At 37.5% G+C, this 19,343-nt stretch overlaps 2 protein-coding genes across 6 annotated transcripts; one reads left to right on the top strand and one right to left on the bottom strand.

The window, feature by feature from the left end:
* The first annotated feature begins 390 nt into the window (after positions 1–390).
* On the top strand, positions 391–3,855 carry LOC101747031 (vacuolar protein sorting-associated protein 54). 2 transcript variants are annotated; one of them, XM_062671517.1, is made up of 3 exons: positions 391–645; positions 926–1,146; positions 2,275–3,855. In XM_062671517.1, exons 1-3 carry the CDS (start codon positions 551–553, stop codon positions 3,483–3,485), a joined length of 1,527 nt encoding a protein of 508 aa, XP_062527501.1. In that variant the 5' UTR covers positions 391–550; the 3' UTR covers positions 3,486–3,855. The 2 variants fall into 2 exon arrangements, with proteins under 2 accessions (XP_062527501.1, XP_037870221.1); XM_038014293.2 differs by having other exon boundaries at positions 392–645; positions 926–3,855.
* Positions 3,856–7,247: 3,392 nt separating this feature from the next.
* Positions 7,248–19,156, bottom strand: LOC101740964 (UDP-N-acetylglucosamine--dolichyl-phosphate N-acetylglucosaminephosphotransferase). 4 transcript variants are annotated; one of them, XM_004925490.5, is made up of 7 exons: positions 13,448–14,421; positions 12,049–13,117; positions 11,594–11,931; positions 11,386–11,432; positions 9,900–10,113; positions 9,353–9,584; positions 7,248–7,769 (listed from the first exon to the last, which is right to left on the bottom strand). In XM_004925490.5, exons 3-7 carry the CDS (start codon positions 11,628–11,630, stop codon positions 7,283–7,285), a joined length of 1,017 nt encoding a protein of 338 aa, XP_004925547.1. In that variant the 5' UTR covers positions 11,631–11,931; positions 12,049–13,117; positions 13,448–14,421; the 3' UTR covers positions 7,248–7,282. The 4 variants fall into 4 exon arrangements, with proteins under 4 accessions (XP_004925547.1, XP_004925546.1, XP_062527498.1 ...); XM_004925489.5 differs by lacking the exon at positions 13,448–14,421 and having other exon boundaries at positions 11,386–11,500; XM_062671514.1 differs by lacking the exons at positions 7,248–7,769; positions 9,353–9,584; positions 9,900–10,113; positions 11,386–11,432; positions 11,594–11,931 and having other exon boundaries at positions 12,148–13,117; positions 13,448–19,156.
* Positions 19,157–19,343: the final 187 nt, after the last annotated feature.

The raw sequence follows: 19,343 nt of genomic DNA, 5'->3' as shown, positions 1-19,343 counted from the left end.
ACACAAGTAGTAGATAGCCGTGTCATCGGCGAAGAGCGCCAAATGGGTCTCCGGAGACCGGGGTACATCATTGATATACAAATTGAACAATAACGGAAGAGGGCGGAGCCTTGCGGGACTCCGGCTGTTACGTGACGGGGGCGAGAGCGCGTTCCCTCGACTCGATATCGGAACGGTCATTCGATGGTTAAGGTTTTTGACAATTAACAAAAATGTTGCAATATGCTTCCTTTCCGCTTAAAGTGATATTTTCCAGGTAGCCTTCCAAATGCGGTTCCCTTTCACTTTTGATGTTAGGCTTCAAATGTTCCTTTTAGAGATTTTAAACGTATGGGCTATATTTTCTTTGCCTCCAAAAACAAAAAACGGGACAACAATTCAAATGTCAATGTCACTTTAACATTTATCAAACGAGATGTCATGTCATCAGTTTTTAAAAAAAATGTAGCTATTTTTTTGCCTAAGTTCAAGTTTTCTTAGAGTCAATATTCGAAATTCATAAAGAAAAGTGTACTTATACATACAGAAATCAATCTATACTAAAAATGTTATGGAGGAAAATTCATCATCAAGCACGAATCCAGCATGGCAAAACTGTTCACACTGCCCCAGCCTTGTTTTCAGCACAGCAGCAGAATTTGAAAGGTTTAAAATTAAGACTTATTTTATAAATTAAGTGATCTTCATCTTATTCAATTAAGCGACGTCGGCACCTATAGCTATGCTCTATGATTTGGTATTTAGTTAATGACTCGGCGCTCGCTGAACGTAAAAGCAAATACATTAAGTATATATGGCTAATACAGATGAATGATATGGATGTTCACAAAAGTTGCTGTTTGAAATGGCTAGCGATATACCCTTCTATAGATATTCCTAAATGTTTTGTAAGCCCAATACTTATATGCTAATATTTATTTTACAGACATATACTAGATAAGCACTCCATAAAAGAGGGAACCATAATCCTTTGTCAATATGGACAAAATGGGATGTGCTCTGCATTACAATTTGGAGATTTACGGAAAGCTGGTTTTAAGTACCACATCCGAGAATATCATACATATACCAGGACACCTAATGAGTCTTGGACATTCTATTCTTCTTCACAAAATCTCCCTGCAGTACTGAATGATCCGAATAGAGGTAAGCAGAGCAATTTCTTCACGAAAACATGGGGTGACAGCTTTGTGGATAAAATTGATATACTTCCTAGTCCTTATTTACCAGATGTAACATTGACACATTTTGAATCTTATTGTAAAAAAATTGCTAAGAGGTACCGAAGACATTTAAGACTAAAAGAAAATTTGCCAGTTAAAAATAAAACTGCAATCATAGAAAATGATTGTGAAATACCAGATATATTCTATGAACCAGGTTTGCCATTAAATGATCCAGTGGTTTTCAGTAAAGTTTTTCCAAACCTTTGTAGTTCTGTAGATAATGATGTAGCTATAAGATCTCTGCAAGAAACATTGAGCACTTATCTGGATGTAATAGAAATGAATATTTCAAAGCAAGTAGCACAAAGATCAGATGCATTTTTTCATGCTATGCTTTCACATGATACAATAATGGAACAGATGGCAAAAGCTGTCAATACTGTTCAGAAAACAAGAAAACATATTAACCAAGTTAAAAAGAATCTGACTGAATGTCCATTGAAATTAAAAAGCTTAACTAGGATAAATTGTAATCTTGGTCATGTTCATGAAATTCTTAAGCTAATGTCAACAGTACAACAGACTCAACCTATGATTCAGCTATTACTCAGTACATCGGACTATGTTGCTGCATTGGATTTAATAGGCTCTACACAAAAAGTATTGTCAACTCGACTTACAGGCATACAGGCATTTAGACACTTATCTCCACAATTAACTGAAATGAAAAGGTTAATTCATAAAATGTTAAGTAATGAATTCCTAAAATTCATTGTATGTGACTTAAATAGACCACTAATAGATGAAAGTGACATTCCTGAAAAAGATAAAATTATATCAATTGTTTCTGGCATTCTTCGTCTCAAAGAATTTGATTTTCTAGACACATTTAAAATGGAAGCTATGACATCTATTCAAGCTACAATAAAACAATCAGTAATTGAAATTATTTCACAGCGAGATGGTTGTTTTGAAATTGTTTTAAGAGGATCAAATGCAGATAACATGTGGCTATTGTGCAACGAAGGCATTTTATTTTTGCAAAAAGTGACTCCAAACTTAGTTATGTTATTTAAAAGAATACTATCATTAACAAATTTGATTATAGATGTAAGTCAAATGGAAGATGTTAATGGGAGTGATAATGAAGAGATTTGGTCAGCTGAAGAATTGACATCTATTGAAGACAAATTGAAAAAAATGATTGTTTCATTGTCAGATTACTGCAATGAAAGATGTGCTAACCTAATTGTAACTAAAACAGACAAAGATTATGTGTGTTCTGATATGTCACAGTTATCTCTCCTATCAAATTTGATTAAAGAATTTTGCACCAAATGTGAGGATGTAACCGGATATTGTAGTAATGCCATGAATTTGGCTCTAAGGAGCTTTGCTATGAAGTATATACAGACACTTCACACTGAACGCAGATCTCAATTAACAGCTTCTCTAAATGCTGAACGATGGAAAACTGCAGATGTTCCATATGAATTGCAAAGTGCAATCACAAAAATATGTGAAATTCAAGAAATACCTCCTAATTTACTGTATGAAAGTGGGAAACCAGACGGAAAATATCTTTTTATAAACAAAGAAAGCTATGCTCTGGTAGGGACAGTTCAACTACTTATAAAAATTTTATTGGAATACTGTGATGCAACCAGACAATCTCCCATTATAGTTCAGTATTTAGTTCATTGTATGTTAGAATTATTAAGATTGTTTAATTCTCGGTGCTGCCAACTTGTTCTCGGTGCAGGGGCAATACAAAGTGCTGGACTTAAAACTATTTCTACATCCAATTTAGCTCTAGTATCTCGATCTTTACAGGTTATATTATGGTTTTTACCTATGATAAAACAGCTGTTAGAGAAAATACATTCTTCTGAGGTATCATTGAGCGGTTTTGTTGCTATTGAGAGTGATATTGCTAGCCATAAACAGGAAATAGAAAATAAGATTTGCTTAATTGTAAGTAATATGTTATGTTCTCAATTAACAGGGTGGGATGCAAAGCCCCCAGTTCCTTCTCAAACATTCCGCAATATTTCAAAACATTTAGTGAAGTTACATGAAGCATTAATTGATATTTTGCCACCTGAACAAATAAAGTTTATATACAAACGAGTACATGATAATTTTAAAGATAAATTAAGAGAACAACTAATTAAAATGAATATAGTTGCTAATGGAAGCCCCCAACATGGTGTAGTGACTTCTGAATTGACATTTTACTTACAAACTCTAAAGACACTCAGAGTTATAAACGATAATGATGCAGAAGACAATATACTATATGACGTTTGGTTAAATTAACTTTTCCAATATTTTATGTAAAGAAAACTATCTATTTATAAATATTACATTAAGTCATCACTTCTACTTAAAATACTTTATGATGATGAAATATTGTTCTCAAATGCAATTGTAGAAACAAACCAAAAAGGTATTTTTATTTCAGAACTAGTTAGCAAAATAAATAAAAATTATCGGTTTTGAAAAAATCGATGATTAAGCTATTGTCATTTTTTATTAGAATCTTTAGAGGCGATCATATTATGTACTATAGATAACCAATCTGAACATGGAGATGCGATTGATAGGTATTTAATCTAAAGTTTAAATTATTAATCTAACATGTATTTATTTCAAGTGTTTTAAGTTTTAATATAAATATTTATTTTAATTCAGATGTGTTTTTTCGAGTATATTTAAACAAAAAAAGGATAAAATAGCTGACAATCCTAAACGAATCCAAGTAAAGATTTTCTGAGATTTTTGCTTTCAACACACGACGGCTATTGGTATAGCTTAACTATGGAGGGTAGAGGTAAGGAATACCATCTTGTACAGGAAACAGGTTTAAAAAGTGCCCACCTGTAAACATCAAAATTATTGTTGGTAGACTGACCGAAATAGTGCTAGTATGGAACAAGGGCGGATCCACCTTTGGCGCCAGGAGGGGGTCACATAGTCGTGGGCAAGTTAAGAACTTATAATTTAATTTTGGTAACAATAGATAATAAATAAATCATGACGTTCTTCAATTAGTCCAAGTTAGTTCAAGTCCTGGAACTAGCTCAGGGGGGGGGTCATGACCCCCATGACCGCCCCCCCCTGGATCCGCCGTTGGTGTGGAAATTGGAAATTATATGATTGAAGTAGTGTGGTAGTTTATGGCGCTACTTAAATTTGCTCCCTTACAGCGGACACTTTTGAATAGGTACATTGAGATGGTGTCCTTTCCAGAGAGTTTTAAATCAATGGCCCTTTCTACTATGGAGAGTAAGCATAACGATCTTTTTTTATATCCCATATATTTCGTTTATCAATCTTTTTGCCCTTAGTTCCTTTTCAACCTGTCTACAAAAGCGTTCCGATAGAGCGATAATTTATAGGGTACCCACCTAAGTGTGTCTAAATTAACATATATGCCAAATTTCTTTTTCAAATACGTTTTAGCGAAAAACTTTAACACAACCAACAACCGCATCAAACTTTAGGATTTTTAATATTAATCGGATTCTATATAAACTTTGTTCAATTTAAGGAAAAGGATAAACTGAAACTGCGAATTGTAGGTACATCAAACGTTATCGAACTTTTAGTTTCTGCAATTGTTACTAGGGAAGTAAACGATAACAAAAATTTGGAAAAAAATACTGTTCCTTCGGTTTACAAAGAAATTGTCAATGCTGTGATTGAAGTCGGATCTTCGGTTTTAAACAAATGATTACCGAGATCAATCAAATCTCGGATGTATAATAAAAATAAAATATCAATTAAAAAAATATAAAGTTTTTAACTGAATGCTATCAGTCAATAGCAAAAACCATACTACAGTACCATATAGAACTATTAGGATAAAATTTGAAAGCATGGTGGCATATCCCAACAGTTCTATAGAACTATATACAGGTATGGAGTACTACTGGGATGCACCTAACAAGCTCATGGCTCGTCAAAGTTTGAGTGGTTCCAGAGACCGTAATAATGTACATCACAACGTGAATGCTGCCATCCACTTTAAGACCATCATTATCATCAGCCTGTATCTCTCCACTGCTGGATGTAGGCCTCTCCCATAGTCCGCCACAATGAACGGTCCTCCGCCTTCCGCATCCAATCTTTATGGTAGCCATACACGTAACGATATACTTGTGCAAGTTTAGACTTGTACAAGTATGCAGTAACGTGTGTTGGAAAAATATTGCGCAAATTTCTAGACTTGTACATGTTTAAAAAAGTTTCAATTTTCGATTTCGAACTTGTGCAAATTCCTGTTTGCGCAAGTTTACTTGAACGTGTGTGGCATGCCGGCGTTCAAAGTTACAGTACTATAGTGACCGCCTGCTTGTGCGCACGTACTGCGGTCGGTTTAAGCGCACTAAAATGACGAGTGAGAGACATGGAGTTCGAGAAAATTTAGAGGAATTTATTAATATTTACAGAAATGAAGTCGGTCTATGCAAAATATTATTTCATTTAAGATTATTTTTTTTGTTTACAATCACGCCACGTTAACTGGTCCCGTGCTAAGTTCGTAAAGAACTTGTGTTACAAGTACCAGATAACGGAAATAAATATAATATTTTTATTATACACACATATATTTAATATACACCCATAACCCTGGAAAGACATTTATATTTATCATACAAATATCTTCCCTTAGCGGGATTCGAACCCGCGACCCCCTTATGTAGTGACCATGTCACTTACCACTACACCAGACGGCCGTTTAAAATTTGTTTAAAATTTTAAAATTGATGTGCGCATAATGCTCTCTTTTTTTAACCAGTCTTTACACCATATATTTCGATTTCTTTTAAGTCTTTTCAGTTTTTTGGTAGCGAATATTAAGCCAACTATTGCCAAAGCTTTGTCCATCGACACACCCGGATGCTCTGCTCACTTTCATAAAAATGATATCGTTCAATCATATTGGAGCCGTCTGTGGTCACTCAGGGGTGACAATATACTTGTGCAAGTCTAAACTTGCACAAGTATATTTTTACGTGTATGGCTACCATTACCAACACATCACCGCAAGTCATCTGTCAAAAAATCTGTCCACCGGGCAGGGGCCACCCAACGTGTCCAACTATAAGATACGGAATCTTAATTGTATTATGTAACGACTATCTCACTCTAGCCCGGAACGCACGACTGCTATGGCGGCAAATAGACAAGTTCCATGTTGAACGTTTCTTTTATTTAGTAGATTCGTAGATACCTGTGGTAGGATAATGTTAGTGATTGATAGTGGTTTTCAATTTTTCGTCACAGAATCATGGTGAAAACTGGTTCAATATTTGAAATTTTAGTTTAGTCGTCGTGGCCTAAAGGATAAGACGTCCGGTGCATTCGTATCTAACAATGCACCGGTGTTCGAATCTCGCAGGCGGGTACCAATTTTTCTAATGAAATACGTACTTAACAAATGTTTACTTCTACGGTGAGGGAATAACATCGTGTAATAAAAATCAAACCCGCAAAATTATAAGTTGCATAATTACTGGTGTTAGGACCTCTTGTGAGTCCGCACGCGTAGGTACCACCGCCCCGCCTGTTTCTGCCGTGAAGCAGTAATGCGTTTCGGTTTGAAGGGGCAGCTGTTGTAATTACACTGAGACCTTAGAACTTATATCTCAAGGTGTGTGGCGCAGTTACGTTGTAGATGTCTATAGGCTCCAGTAACCATTTAACACCAGGTGGGCTGTGAGCTCGTCCACACATCTAAGTAATAAAAAAAAATGTTTTCATGAGTTTACTCAATTATTTATAAAACATGGTCTCTTGAACTAACACCCACGTTACGGTTTTTATTATGACATATTTTACCATATCGGAATTTCATTTTTCAGAAGATTTACGATACGGCAAGTGGCTATAGACGATTAATTTTGTAGGTGAAATTCTCAAATATTTTTATGCATTACTGTGAAGATTATCAGTACAAATTAAAGGTATTTTGTGTAACAAAACACATGTATTGTACACATGTATCTTGACTTTAACTAACATCTCCGAACACAGTGAAAGCAATAGGTTAAAGTTAAAAGTTAGTAAAAATAATTTATCTTAATATTTCTTTGTTTTTCGTCTTAATTTTATTTATCATAAAAATAAGTTGCTAAGGGATATCTGATAACGAAAGCAACACAACTACATAAAATTTGAAATAACAAAATTTTTTTGGTGAGCATTACTTCAGACATTGGTCCGAGCTTAATTAAAAATAAATTGATAAGAGTCATATTATTTATAGTTATACTTTCATTATCTTCCGTAAAGTCAACTAGGCGTAATAAAGTTAAAATTTGAAGCATTACTTTGGTAAAAACATTCATATCTTTTTTTATTATAATAGATCTACTGGCATGGAGTAAATTTGTTTCGGCGCTAAATTTTGGTAACCTGTGCCTTGGACATGGAATAAAATGAAATAATTGAGGGACAGAATATATGAAGTTAATAATCTGAGGCAAGAAAAAAAGTAAAACAGTTTTACTGAAATGACTTAGAATGCCTACAACTGCAAAGGTCATCCCTGACACATAGCAAAACGTATCACCAACAAAAACTCTTGATGGATACCTGAAACAACAAAATATACTTAACATGTACTATGTAGTAATTAATATCGGCCGAATACAAATACGGGCCGAAGGAGGTGACAGTTTTTAACAATTACGGTAGGTATTTTATAAAAGCAGACGATAAATCATTCTTTTTCAAGTGAAAGGACTAAATATTGGAAATAGCTAATGTAAAATTTATATGTGAGCGTCGAAGATTCATTAAGCCTTAGGTCGCTTTTCTGCCCAAGGGTTCGAAAAAGCCGAGAGAACTATGATCGTGGTAGAAGGTCACGGCAGGCGTCATCTCGCACAAGTTATGCCCCCACTCTATCAGTAGCAAGCCAGCATTCGTGAACGATAGGATCGCCAGATTTCTACCGGCTATCCGAATTTATCTAGACCATTTCACATGTGTTCAGAAACATCCCACCGCCTACTCTGGCAGGAGCCGAATGGAATATCCGCAGAGCGGGGAGCTGAATATTTTGACTGGTGAGCAAGGCGATTGCCAACAAAGCTTTCTCTAAACGTGACGTTGCCCATTTCTGCCGTGAATTTTATTTTTTTTACTTTTTTAATGGCCATTATCTATGTCTTCCTCTTCCATACAGAGCAAACAGTAAGCGAAAGTTTTGTAATGATCACGTCGTTGCCGAGAATGTGGCACTTTTCCAGTCAGTTTTCGGCCCCTGATTCATATTCAAATATGCCCGGTAAGCACCTTAGTAAGTCGGAAGGTGAAGCGTCCGCCATCAGGGTTCACCTAGTACATGCAGATGGCACCTTGACGGTTGGCAAACCTGCAAGGGGCTCGACATCTGTGCACCGTGATCCCAGTATGGCCAAGAGTCACGTTTTCCAAGTAACATTAAGGCCCAAAGACGCCTTTTCCTTATTTTAGTCACGAGTCCGCTCAATCTCAGCGGAATCATATCACGTCTAGATCCCAGGGTCTTTTCTTGGCCAACATATACGCAGCATTGATTAAGATGGGACGGTAACCTTGAATCGTAGTTGTCCACCCGGTTGTACTCCCGGTACATTCGTATCGGTGCATTTGTGCCGGTGTTCAAATTTCGCAGGCCGGTATCTATTTTTCTAATGAAATATGTACTTAACAAATGTTCACGATTGACTTCCATGGCAAAGGAATAGCATCGTGTAATAAAAATCAAACCCGCAAAATTATAATTTGCGTAATTACTGCTTGTGGGACGATTTGTGAGTCCGCACAGGTAGGTACTGCCTACTACCCTGCCTATTTCTGTCGTGAAGCAGTAATGTGTTTCAGTTTTAAAGGTGAAGCATCCATTTTACTGTAAAAACTCAAATCTTAGAACTTATGCCTCAAGATGAGTGTCGGCATTTACGTTATAGGTGTGTATGGGCTCCAGTAAACACTTAACCTCAGGTGGGCCGTGGACTCGTCCACCCACCTAGGGAAAAAATTAAAGAGAAATAATCGCCCTGAAAGTGGCGAGAACATTTCCCATTATAATCTCTACACATGTAATAAACAAGTTACATCATATTGGAAAAAATAAAATACATTTAAAGTGTGTGTTTAAAAGAAAGATCTGAAGAAAATAAAATACTTACCAATTATGTTTTAACAGTCCTAGTGTTGTTGCCAAATAAGGTATCATTATATGCAGAGAAAATGTATGGGCCTTGTATTGGTCTCCTTGAAGTTCTATAATATCAAATACCACAATGGAAAGTGCAATGACAAATGATTGTCCTACTTCTATACCATTAATTCCAGCTAAGATATTGATTGCATTTGTACAGAAGACAGCAAGCATACCCATATAGATATAATACAAAAAGCCTGGAATGAGAACGGTAAAGACATTGTCAGTTTTCTGTTTACTACCATTCTACCTATTGCTGTTAGCAAACAGTTATACATATTATTATAAAGGTTATACTAATGACAGCTGTTTTACAATATTGAAATTTTGACATCATATTTCCAGAAATTTGTCAAATTTGTACAGTTAACATGAAGAGGCATGGTGGTAGCAATGTCTATAGTAGGTTTAAATTAAAACTACTACAAAAAATGTTGGTGTAAATAGAAGAATCAATCTTTTTTAGTAGTAAAACTATAAAAAATTCAATTAGTGCTGCTTTTAAATCTTACCAATATTCACAGAAACTCCGAACCACGATCTAAATGGTATAGGTATTATGAATGTTGTTGAATTAAAGTTGACATAGTACACCACAAGTAATGGCAATGATGCCACTGTTGGAAGCACAAGTTTATACCTCCATCTAAGATCTAACACATCATCAGCAAATCCAAGAAGTAGCATGCAGCAAATTGATAACAATGCTGCCAGAAATTCTGCAAACTAAAATTAACAAGTATTTTATTAAAGTATTACCAAACATTGCCTTTGAGCACAATCTTATTCTACATATTTCTCCATATTTTTTTTTTAATTTGTTTCTCCTCTAGACTTCTTGATTAAAGATTTTTAAATCTTATTACTGGGTTAAAAATGAAAAACACTGTCTCTTATTTTTCAAATATTAAATAATCATTATAATAAATGAAACATTTTCTAATGCAGGATTTGAAATGGACACTTTTATGTCACGGCTTGAAAATTTTTCTCCCTTATATCTCATATACAACATAGACTATCAGCTCATAGCCAAAGTTGAATATTAATATTAATATGAATTACTATTACTATCACTGTAATGATAAACATTAGGTATGTGTAAATAATATATTATTTTGATGAGATATATACATATTATATTGTGGAGGATAATATCACTTTAGAAGGAAAAAGTGATTAGGTAAAATACAATTATATTTGTGTCAATGTAGTAAATAAAGCCAACGCCTTGGTGGTTTTTAATTATTAACTTTGATTGAAATGTTCATAGGATTTTAGAATATTAAATCTAGAAATGTATGTATGAGCATTGCAAATTTTAGCAATGAACAATAAGGTGTTAGAATATAAATATAATGATGGAATACTTGTTAAATATTCATGGAAATAAATTAAATAAATAACATAAAAAGTGTTGAATGGAATGGAAGGCAATAAAGGAATAATGGGTAATTACAATCAAACCAGCAAAATTATAATATGCATAATTACTAAACAATTTAGAGAGATCTTAAGTTTTGAGGTCAGATGGCAGTCACATCATGATGTCTATGGGCTTTGAACATTTAATACCAAATATGAGCTTATTCACCTGTCTACATGATAAATTAAAAAAATCTATAAGATAGATGTTTTACTTCATTTGAGAAATGAATGAAAGATGCAGCTATTTATCATACATTCATTTTCATGTTTATTCACCTGAGGCTGTTTCTCATATCAATCTGATTATAACTATAAAACAGAAACATGACAAAACTATAATATTTTAGAGATGATCTATAAAAAAATTAGATATTTTTGTCCAATGACAACCGCCCAATTGCATAAATAACATCTGTAGTTACCATCATTGTACTTTAGTAATGCGCAAGAGAATTTAAATAAGTTACTATAAAAATGTATTTATACAACATAATACTAATATTTCATAAAATATTTGTTTTTTAAATTGATGATTATTTATATATTGTTTATTACATCTGTTGAACTTACTTCATTGTGAGGAAAATGTTGTGTATCCATTAATCCATTTCCAAACGCTATGGGAATAAATAAAAAACATGTTATTAGGAAGACACATCCTGATACAACACCTAAGGCCTCTGGTCTGCAAGATTGAAATATTGGTTAATTAATATTTTTAGATCACATTTTGTAATAAATGTTATTTCTTTATTTGAAAAAAATTACAGAAACTTACATTTTATTTTTATCAGTCTTGCATAAATCGATCCCATATAAGCCGGCGTTTATGAATAAATTCTTTAACTTATGAATAAGTTCATCAGTGATTAAAAAAGCTATCAATGAAAGAATCATCAATAATATCAATGATAACATTTTTAAAACATTTCAATACGCAGTTTTTGTCTTAATGTGTATTTTTTTAGGAAAGTCCTGCACCGCACACAGCTAAATAAATAACATGAGTCGTTTTGTCGTGTCACTGTACTCACTGTCATCCATTACACAGGCAAAGAGGCCACAGTACATACATACTTAACGTGACCATTTATTTTGTTTGTCAAAGCGGGAAATCTGCGGAATTAGAGAATTAAAAAAAAGTATTTAGTGTTTTACAAGTATTTTCTTATAGAAGATAGAATAACACAAAATAATCAAAGCACTAAATACAAAATAGTAGGTATGACTTACTAAGCCTCAGTAATGGTTTGAGTTTTATGTCGTATTTTTGTATTTGTCGGCCGAACAATTTTGTTTCAAAACTACGGGTCTTGTTCTTAGATACGTGTGGAGCTCAGTAGATGATTTATTTATATTTGTTTTCGTAATCAAAATAGCTTTCATTACTGCGACACATTACTGTGTAATTCAACTCAACGGTTTTCAGTAGAAAAATTCTCGGTATTCCAGTCAGAGAGTTTTGCATCCATCGCAAAGTGGGAAATAACTGGAAACTCATCAAAGACTCTTAACTTGGCTGCTGCTAATAAACTCTTGTGTGATCAGTAGATCCAGCACTTTCTGTACCTCTTCCCACGTAGACACTTGTTAAATTAGCCCATTCAAAAACTTTTAATTTTTTTATTTCCTAAGTGGGTGGACAAGCTCACAGCCCACATGGTGTTAAGTGGTTACTGGGGCCCACAGACATTTACAACGTAAATGCCACCGCCCATCTTGAGATATAAATTCTAAAGTCTCGGTATAGTAGCAACGACTGCCCCACCCTTCAAACAGAAACGCATTACTGCTTAATGGTAGAAATAGGCAGGGTGTGGTACCTATCTGTGCGGATTCAGGCGACTGCGGTGTAGGTAATGGTACTGTTGCCGAATTCTTGTTTTTAGTTAGCCTTTCGCTAATTGTTGTTTCCATTCCAATGTCTGGAGAAGCAGTCGCCGCCAGCATAGAAGAATGCGCCCTTTCATTCCTCGGGGTTTCTGAGGTGGAGGACTCGCGTGGCCTGATGTGATCAGCATGTCTTCGTTTTTCTAGTCCTCCTGGTGTTGAAACAATATATGAATATTTATGTTTTCGGGATGTAATTACCGCTGGTTCCCATATTTTATCATTGCGTGTTTTAATATATACTCGGTCACTTGGTCGGTAACTCGGTGATGTGGTACGAATATTTTCTTTTACTTGTAAATACTGCATTAATCTTCTTTTGTCTGGCCGAATGTTGGAAAGTATGCAATTCAATTGTCTTCCAAACATCATCTCAGCTGGAGATTTACCAGTGGACGAGTGCGGAGTGTTTCTGTATGTAAACAAAAATTCTAATAGTCGGCGCTCGATATTTGTGTTGTCTACCGATGCCATTCTATTTTTGAATGTTCTGACTAAACGTTCTACCAGCCCATTTGTCCGAGGATGATACGGAGATGATGTGACATGTAAAATAGACTGTTTTGTGCAATATTCTTTAAATTCATAAGATGTAAATTGAGGTCCATTATCGGATATAATCATTTTAGGTAAGCCAAATGTACAAAATATGTTATCTAATGTAAGACAAAGTGATCTGGTGTTGATGTGTTTCATCGGTCGTATTTCCACCCATTTGGAGAGAGCGTCGCACAATACCAACCAATACGATCCTTCGAACGGTCCAGCAAAGTCGATATGGATTCTCTCCCATACTTCTTCTGGTATGGACCAGGAAAATACAGGAAGTTCAGGATTACAAGGGCGGTTCTGTTGGCATCTGGTACATTTCTTGATAAATAATTCTATGTCTTCGTCAAGGTTAGGCCACCAAACATAGTAACGTGAAAGTGCTTTCATAGCAGAAATGCCAGGATGTCCTCGATGAAGGTATGTAAGAATGGCTTTTCGGAGTGCTGTAGGTATAACGATGCGTCCTTGCCTCATAAGTATCAATCTGATTCTGTAAGAAATTACATTTCTTTAAATTAACTTTTAGGCCAGCGTTTTGTAAGCGATCGAATACAATAGATAAAGTTTGTAAATGTTCTGAAAGATCTTTCCCTGCTATAGCTATGTCGTCAAAATATACAGCTACATTGCTGATATCGCCTAGCAGTTGATCCAGAAAATGTTGGAAAATTGAAGGAGCAGTCGATATTCCAAAAGGCATTCTATTGTATTGGAAATACCCTTTATGTGTTGACAACGTCAAGTACTTTTTCGAATCCGGTGCTATTTCAAATTGTAAGTATGCGTCTTTAAGGTCTATTTTTGAAAATAATTTACCGTTTGCGAGATTTTGGCGTAGTTGATCGAAAATTGGAACTGGGTGGCTACCAAGAAATTGTTCGATTCGAACCCAGCGACCTCGTGGCAGCCTAGGGCTACGGAAACCAGCACGAGGTGCGCGTCGAACATGTGCCGCGATTCGCGGCGCCGTGTGTACTATTTTAACAAAATATCATGCAATCACTCACCGGAACCGATGCCTTCGTCTTCTCACGCCGTATCACTTAGGGAGAAGGGTATGGGGCAGGAATGGATAAGGATTAGCGATGATACACAACTTTAGCGTAGACCGTCAATATACAGGTACCGTCCCGTTCGAGAAGCAAGACAAAGTGCCAGATGTCAAATCGCGACGGCACCGTCAAATCGCGACCCGTGTTGCCGTGGTAAGAATTCAAAAACTAACGGATTGGTTTCGAACAGTCACCCGCCCGGACAGGTCCCCTACCTGTCCCTAATCAACTGGCAGCCGGGACAACGTTGTGACCGCTCGTTTGAGAACCGAGTCCCCGACCAGAACCTCTGCAGACCGAGGGGTCCCATCCTTACCGGGAAACAGATTAACAATGCGCCCCCTACGCCAACGCAGTGGCGGCAGGTTAGCATCCTTAACCAACACAAGGTCACCGACGTGAGGGGGACTGGTTCTATCCGTCCACTTAAAGCGCTGCTGGAGCAGATGTAAATACTCAAGGGACCAACGTTTCCAAAAATCTTGGGACATCTGCTGCAACATCTGGTATCGCCTCAACCGTCCAGGCTTGATATCCGAGAGGGGATACTCCGGCAACGCATTGAGTGGCTGTCCTATCAAGAAATGGCCTGGAGTTAACGACTCCAAGTCATTCGGGTCTGAACTGAGCGGGCACAACGGCCGTGAATTAAGTACCGCTTCAATTTTACAAAATACCGTAGTTAACTCCTCAAAGGTGAGCGAGGTTTGCCCTATCACGCGCATCAAGTGAGTCTTAGCCGATTTTACTACTGCCTCGAAAATTCCACCCCAGTGGGGGCATCCTGGAGGACTGAAGGTCCACCGAATACCGCGACGAGCGAGGGCCGTTTCAATATCCACCTGGTTATTGTTCAAGAAATTTACTACATCCCGCAAGTAACGGTCCGCACCTACAAAATTCGTTCCGTTATCGGAGCGTATCAATTCGGGTAAGCCTCGACGGGACACAAATCTATCCAAGCTCGCAATAAAGGCTTCAGTTGTAAGGTCGGCAACAACTTCAAGATGTACAGCTTTGGTTGAAAGGCAGACAAAGACGCACAGATAAGCCTTAATTAACCTAACATTCCGCAAACGTGAAGCCTTGATCATGAAGGGCCCAGCGAAGTCCGTACCAACTCCAGAAAACGGCCTCATCTTCTTCACTCTGTCTGGAGGCAGATCTCCCATCTGAGGCTGCATCGTAGACGCCTTAAGCCGATAACAGGGTAAACACCGGAAAAGGACGCTCCGAACCGTACGACGCCCTGACAGAATCCAAAATTCCCTCTGGAGGGATGCCAGCAGCGCATTGCAACCGGAATGCGAATTTGCGATGTGGCGATCCATCACCAACAGGTCAACTAACTGGCTCTTCTTGGGAAGTAAAAGAGGATGGCGCGCCGAATAAGGTAAATTGGAGTTACTTAATCTACCTCCCACTCGAATCAGCCCCTGGCCGTCTACAAAGGGGCTAAGACGAGCGATAGCTCCACGAAGCTTAGGGCGCTTAGTCCTTAGCGCCTTCAATTCTGAATGAAAGCTGGTGGCTTGCACAACTTCAATTAATTTCAGCAGCGCCTTCTTCCGCTCGATGGGACACACAACAGGTGTCATATTGCGTTGAGACACCGACAAACGACAATTCCGAATAAACCTCAAAATCCAGGCGGTAACCTTAACCAGCTTGTCCAAGGAGCTATAACGGTTGATGAGCAGATCCAAATCCAACCCCTGAATCACTCCTCGATCCTCGAACTGCGCCGGTGCAGCCACGAGACCTGGAGGGACTTCTATGCGAGAGGGAGGCCACTGAGAAGCTTTCTTGGTGAGCCACTGGGGACCCCACCATAACTGATGATCAACTATTTCCGATGCTAAGCATCCCCGAGAAGCGCAGTCCGCCGGATTGAGCTCACCAGGCACGTGTCTCCATGTTAGAGGGACCTCAGAACCTTGAATCTGGGAGACACGGTTGGCCACGAAAACTTCAAGTGTATGAACCGAAGCCTTCAACCAGCACAACACTATCTGGCTGTCTGTCCAAGCATAGACAGTGTTTTCTAAATCAATAACCGACCGTAAACTAGTAGCTGAATGATTTAACAACCTAGTCAACAGAGCGGCACCAGACAACTCGAGCTTCGGAATCGTCATGCGTGTCCGAAGCGGAGCGACCTTACTCTTAGCTAACACCAACCGTATATCAACCCTTCCAGTTGAAGAAACCGTTCGCAAGTATACCGCAGCTGCGAATCCGCGTTCCGAGGCATCCGAAAACCCGTGGAGAGACGCCTTGTATTTGCCCGCAGGAACCAGCTTCCGAGGTATTGACACGTGGTTAATATCAGGGAGAGACGAGAAAAAGTTCAACCAATCCTTCAATAGGTCACCAGCAATCCCCTCGTCCCATGACAGGTTAGCAGACCACAGTCGCTGCATGAAGCACTTTAAGAGAAAAGTGACAGGAGCGATCCAACCGTTTGGATCGAAGGTTCGAGCAATTGTGGAAAGCACCGTTCGCTTAGACCATACCTTTGGATTTTCCAACTCCACCCGATAGGTAAATTCGTCTTGAATCGGACGATATTGAATCCCTAGGACCGACAGCATGTTAGGGTTATCGACATTCTCGAAAAGATGGGGATCCTGTTGAAACTCCGTTGGCAAACCAGTCAACAACTCAGGACAGTTAGACAGCCATTTTCTCAACTCGTACCCGCCCCTGCTCAAAAGGCGGATCAGTTCATCCTTGCGTGATAAGGCCTCTTCGACACTGTCGGCGCCCGTACATACGTCATCGACATATAGGTCCCGTTCCAAAATGTCCGCAGCACGAGGGTAGTGCAACCGTTCCCTCACTGCCAGCTCCCGCAAAGAACGAACCGCCAAATATGGACTCGACCGCAACCCGTAAGTGTTCCTGTTCAGTTCATAAATTTTTATGGGCTCATCTGAGCTTTCACGCCAGAGAATGAGTTGATACCGCCTATCCTCCGGATGTTTAATAAGTACTGGATTAAGTGTAGTTCTGTAGTCTCCACATATCCTAACTTCCCCTGTAGATTTCAGAATGTTAACTGTGGGTGTAGCCCATTCAATAGGTGTAATATTAGGATCTACTTTTTCCACTATCCCTTCTGAGATCAGACGATCTATCTCCCTTTCTATATTCTTTTTCATGCTGAATTTTATAGGCCGTGCAGGAAGGTGGATCGGTTCAGCTTCTGGTTTGACATGTATGTTTACGTAATAATTGTTAACTTTTCCTAGTTTTCCATCAAAGAGTTGTGAATGTTTATCCAGTATTTGTTTAAGAGTAATCGGTATTGATGTTTTGATGGAGTATACTGGTTTTGGAAATTCCATTTCAAAAACTTCACTCCAATGTAAACCAAATAACATTGGTTTGGCATTTTTCATTACGACCACAGGTAGAAGTTTTTGCAGTCCGTCGACTTCGACTGTCACTTTTGTAATTCCCTTTGTTTTTAAGTTTGTGTTGCCGTAGGCCTTAAGTTTCGGGGCGGGTTGTAAAGATGGTGATCCTAATTTTTTCCACAATGTCGTGTTTATAATTGAATACGCAGAGCCGGGGTCCCAATCCATAGTGCAAGGTATGTCATTGATCCGTACATCGATTTGTTTGCATTCTCTCTTACGTGTACCCAAGACGCTGCAGATAACTTCATCATCGCTTTCTTCCTCGTTATTACTGATAAATGATGATGATGATGTTGAGGACTTATGAGGTCTTGTTATTTTTTTAATTGATTTTCGGCTCCCTTCTGAATAGCTGATGTATGCCCGTCCAGACTTAATGCAACAACTCTCAAAGTGTGCTTTCGTGTTACATTCTTTACAAATATGGTCCTTGGCTGAACACTGTGATAGGCTGTGCCGTTCTTTCTTTCCACAGCGTAAACAATGCATTGGATTTAATTTTCGTGTTGTATTTTGATGTAATGGTACGGTTTTGGTTTTGCTCCTATTTATTTTTTTAATACTTGTTCGTGGTGTGTCTTGTTCTGCTTGTTCTCTTGATTGAGAGATTGTAAAAATTTGTTGGAAGGTTACTTCTCTTGGTATTCCGTCTACCATTTGAACTAAATCAGGCCATTTTTGTTTCAAGTCAGTTTCTAAATCTGGATGATTCAATCCAGTGGCAAAGCGGTCACGTAATTGTCGTTCCAGGAAGTCATTAGTGTAGCCACAATCCCGACTAAGACCTTTTAATCTGTTTGCATAGTGTTCCATCGTTTCATTTTGTTCTCTAGTGCAATTCCAAAATTCTGTTAAGGCTCTATACCTCGTCGTTTTTATGCGATAGAGGTCTAATAATTTGTTACAAATTTCGCTGTATGTAGCTATATCGAAATCAGGCGTTAAAGCTACTTTTAATTCGTGGAATATCTCTGGTGTTAGTAAATTCAGAAGCAAATCTTTCTGTAAGTCGCTGTTATCGATATCAAGAATTTTGCATTTGTTTTCGAAAAAATCAATGTAATCGTCAATTCTGAATGTATCTGGATTGTATTTATCCATATTGAAATGTTTGATTATACTTATCTTGTTATCCGTATCATGTTTTGTAAAAGAGTCGTTCGTCACGCTCTTGGCTGTTGTATTGCAAGCTGCTGGTACCAACAACTTCAAGATTTGTAAAATCTGTTCTTGCTGATTTTGTTGTGCATGTAAAAATAATGCGAATTGTTCATCGTTCATCTTAATTTTTTTTTTAACTCGTCGCCAATATAATAAAACAATGTTTTCAAGACATAGCATAAAATATAATAATGATAGGTGGTAAAAATGACAATGTGTTCGAAGTATATTTCAAAATAATGGAATATAGAAAAGAAGGTTACAACAGTGGGAGAATAAAACAAAGCCGTTAGATGTAACTTGGGATCCTCCAAAAAATCCACTGAAAAAGTCTCAGTAAATGACTACTATTTTACCGAGATTATATCTCGTCTCGTCTCGTCTCATCTTATCTTATCTCATTTCATACCATGTTTCTAATCAACTTCATTTCATTTCATATTATAGC

Source organism: Bombyx mori, chromosome 12, assembly GCF_030269925.1.
Source record: "Bombyx mori chromosome 12, ASM3026992v2".
Lineage (NCBI taxonomy): Eukaryota > Metazoa > Arthropoda > Insecta > Lepidoptera > Bombycidae > Bombyx > Bombyx mori.
The sequence above is the reverse complement of the archived record's forward strand: the minus strand, read 5'-3'. Positions and strand labels throughout refer to the sequence as shown.

Bases quoted from the DNA above. Each gene is read 5' to 3' on its own strand.
- LOC101747031 (XM_038014293.2), top strand. From the start codon at position 551: ATGGAGGAAAATTCATCATCAAGCACGAATCCAGCATGGCAAAACTGT. The intron at 646-925 runs GTTTAAAATTAA...TTTATTTTACAG, and splicing joins ACAGCAGCAGAATTTGAAAG to ACATATACTAGATAAGCACT.
- LOC101740964 (XM_062671514.1), bottom strand. From the start codon at position 19,075: ATGCTATGTCTTGAAAACATTGTTTTATTATATTGGCGACGAGTTAAA.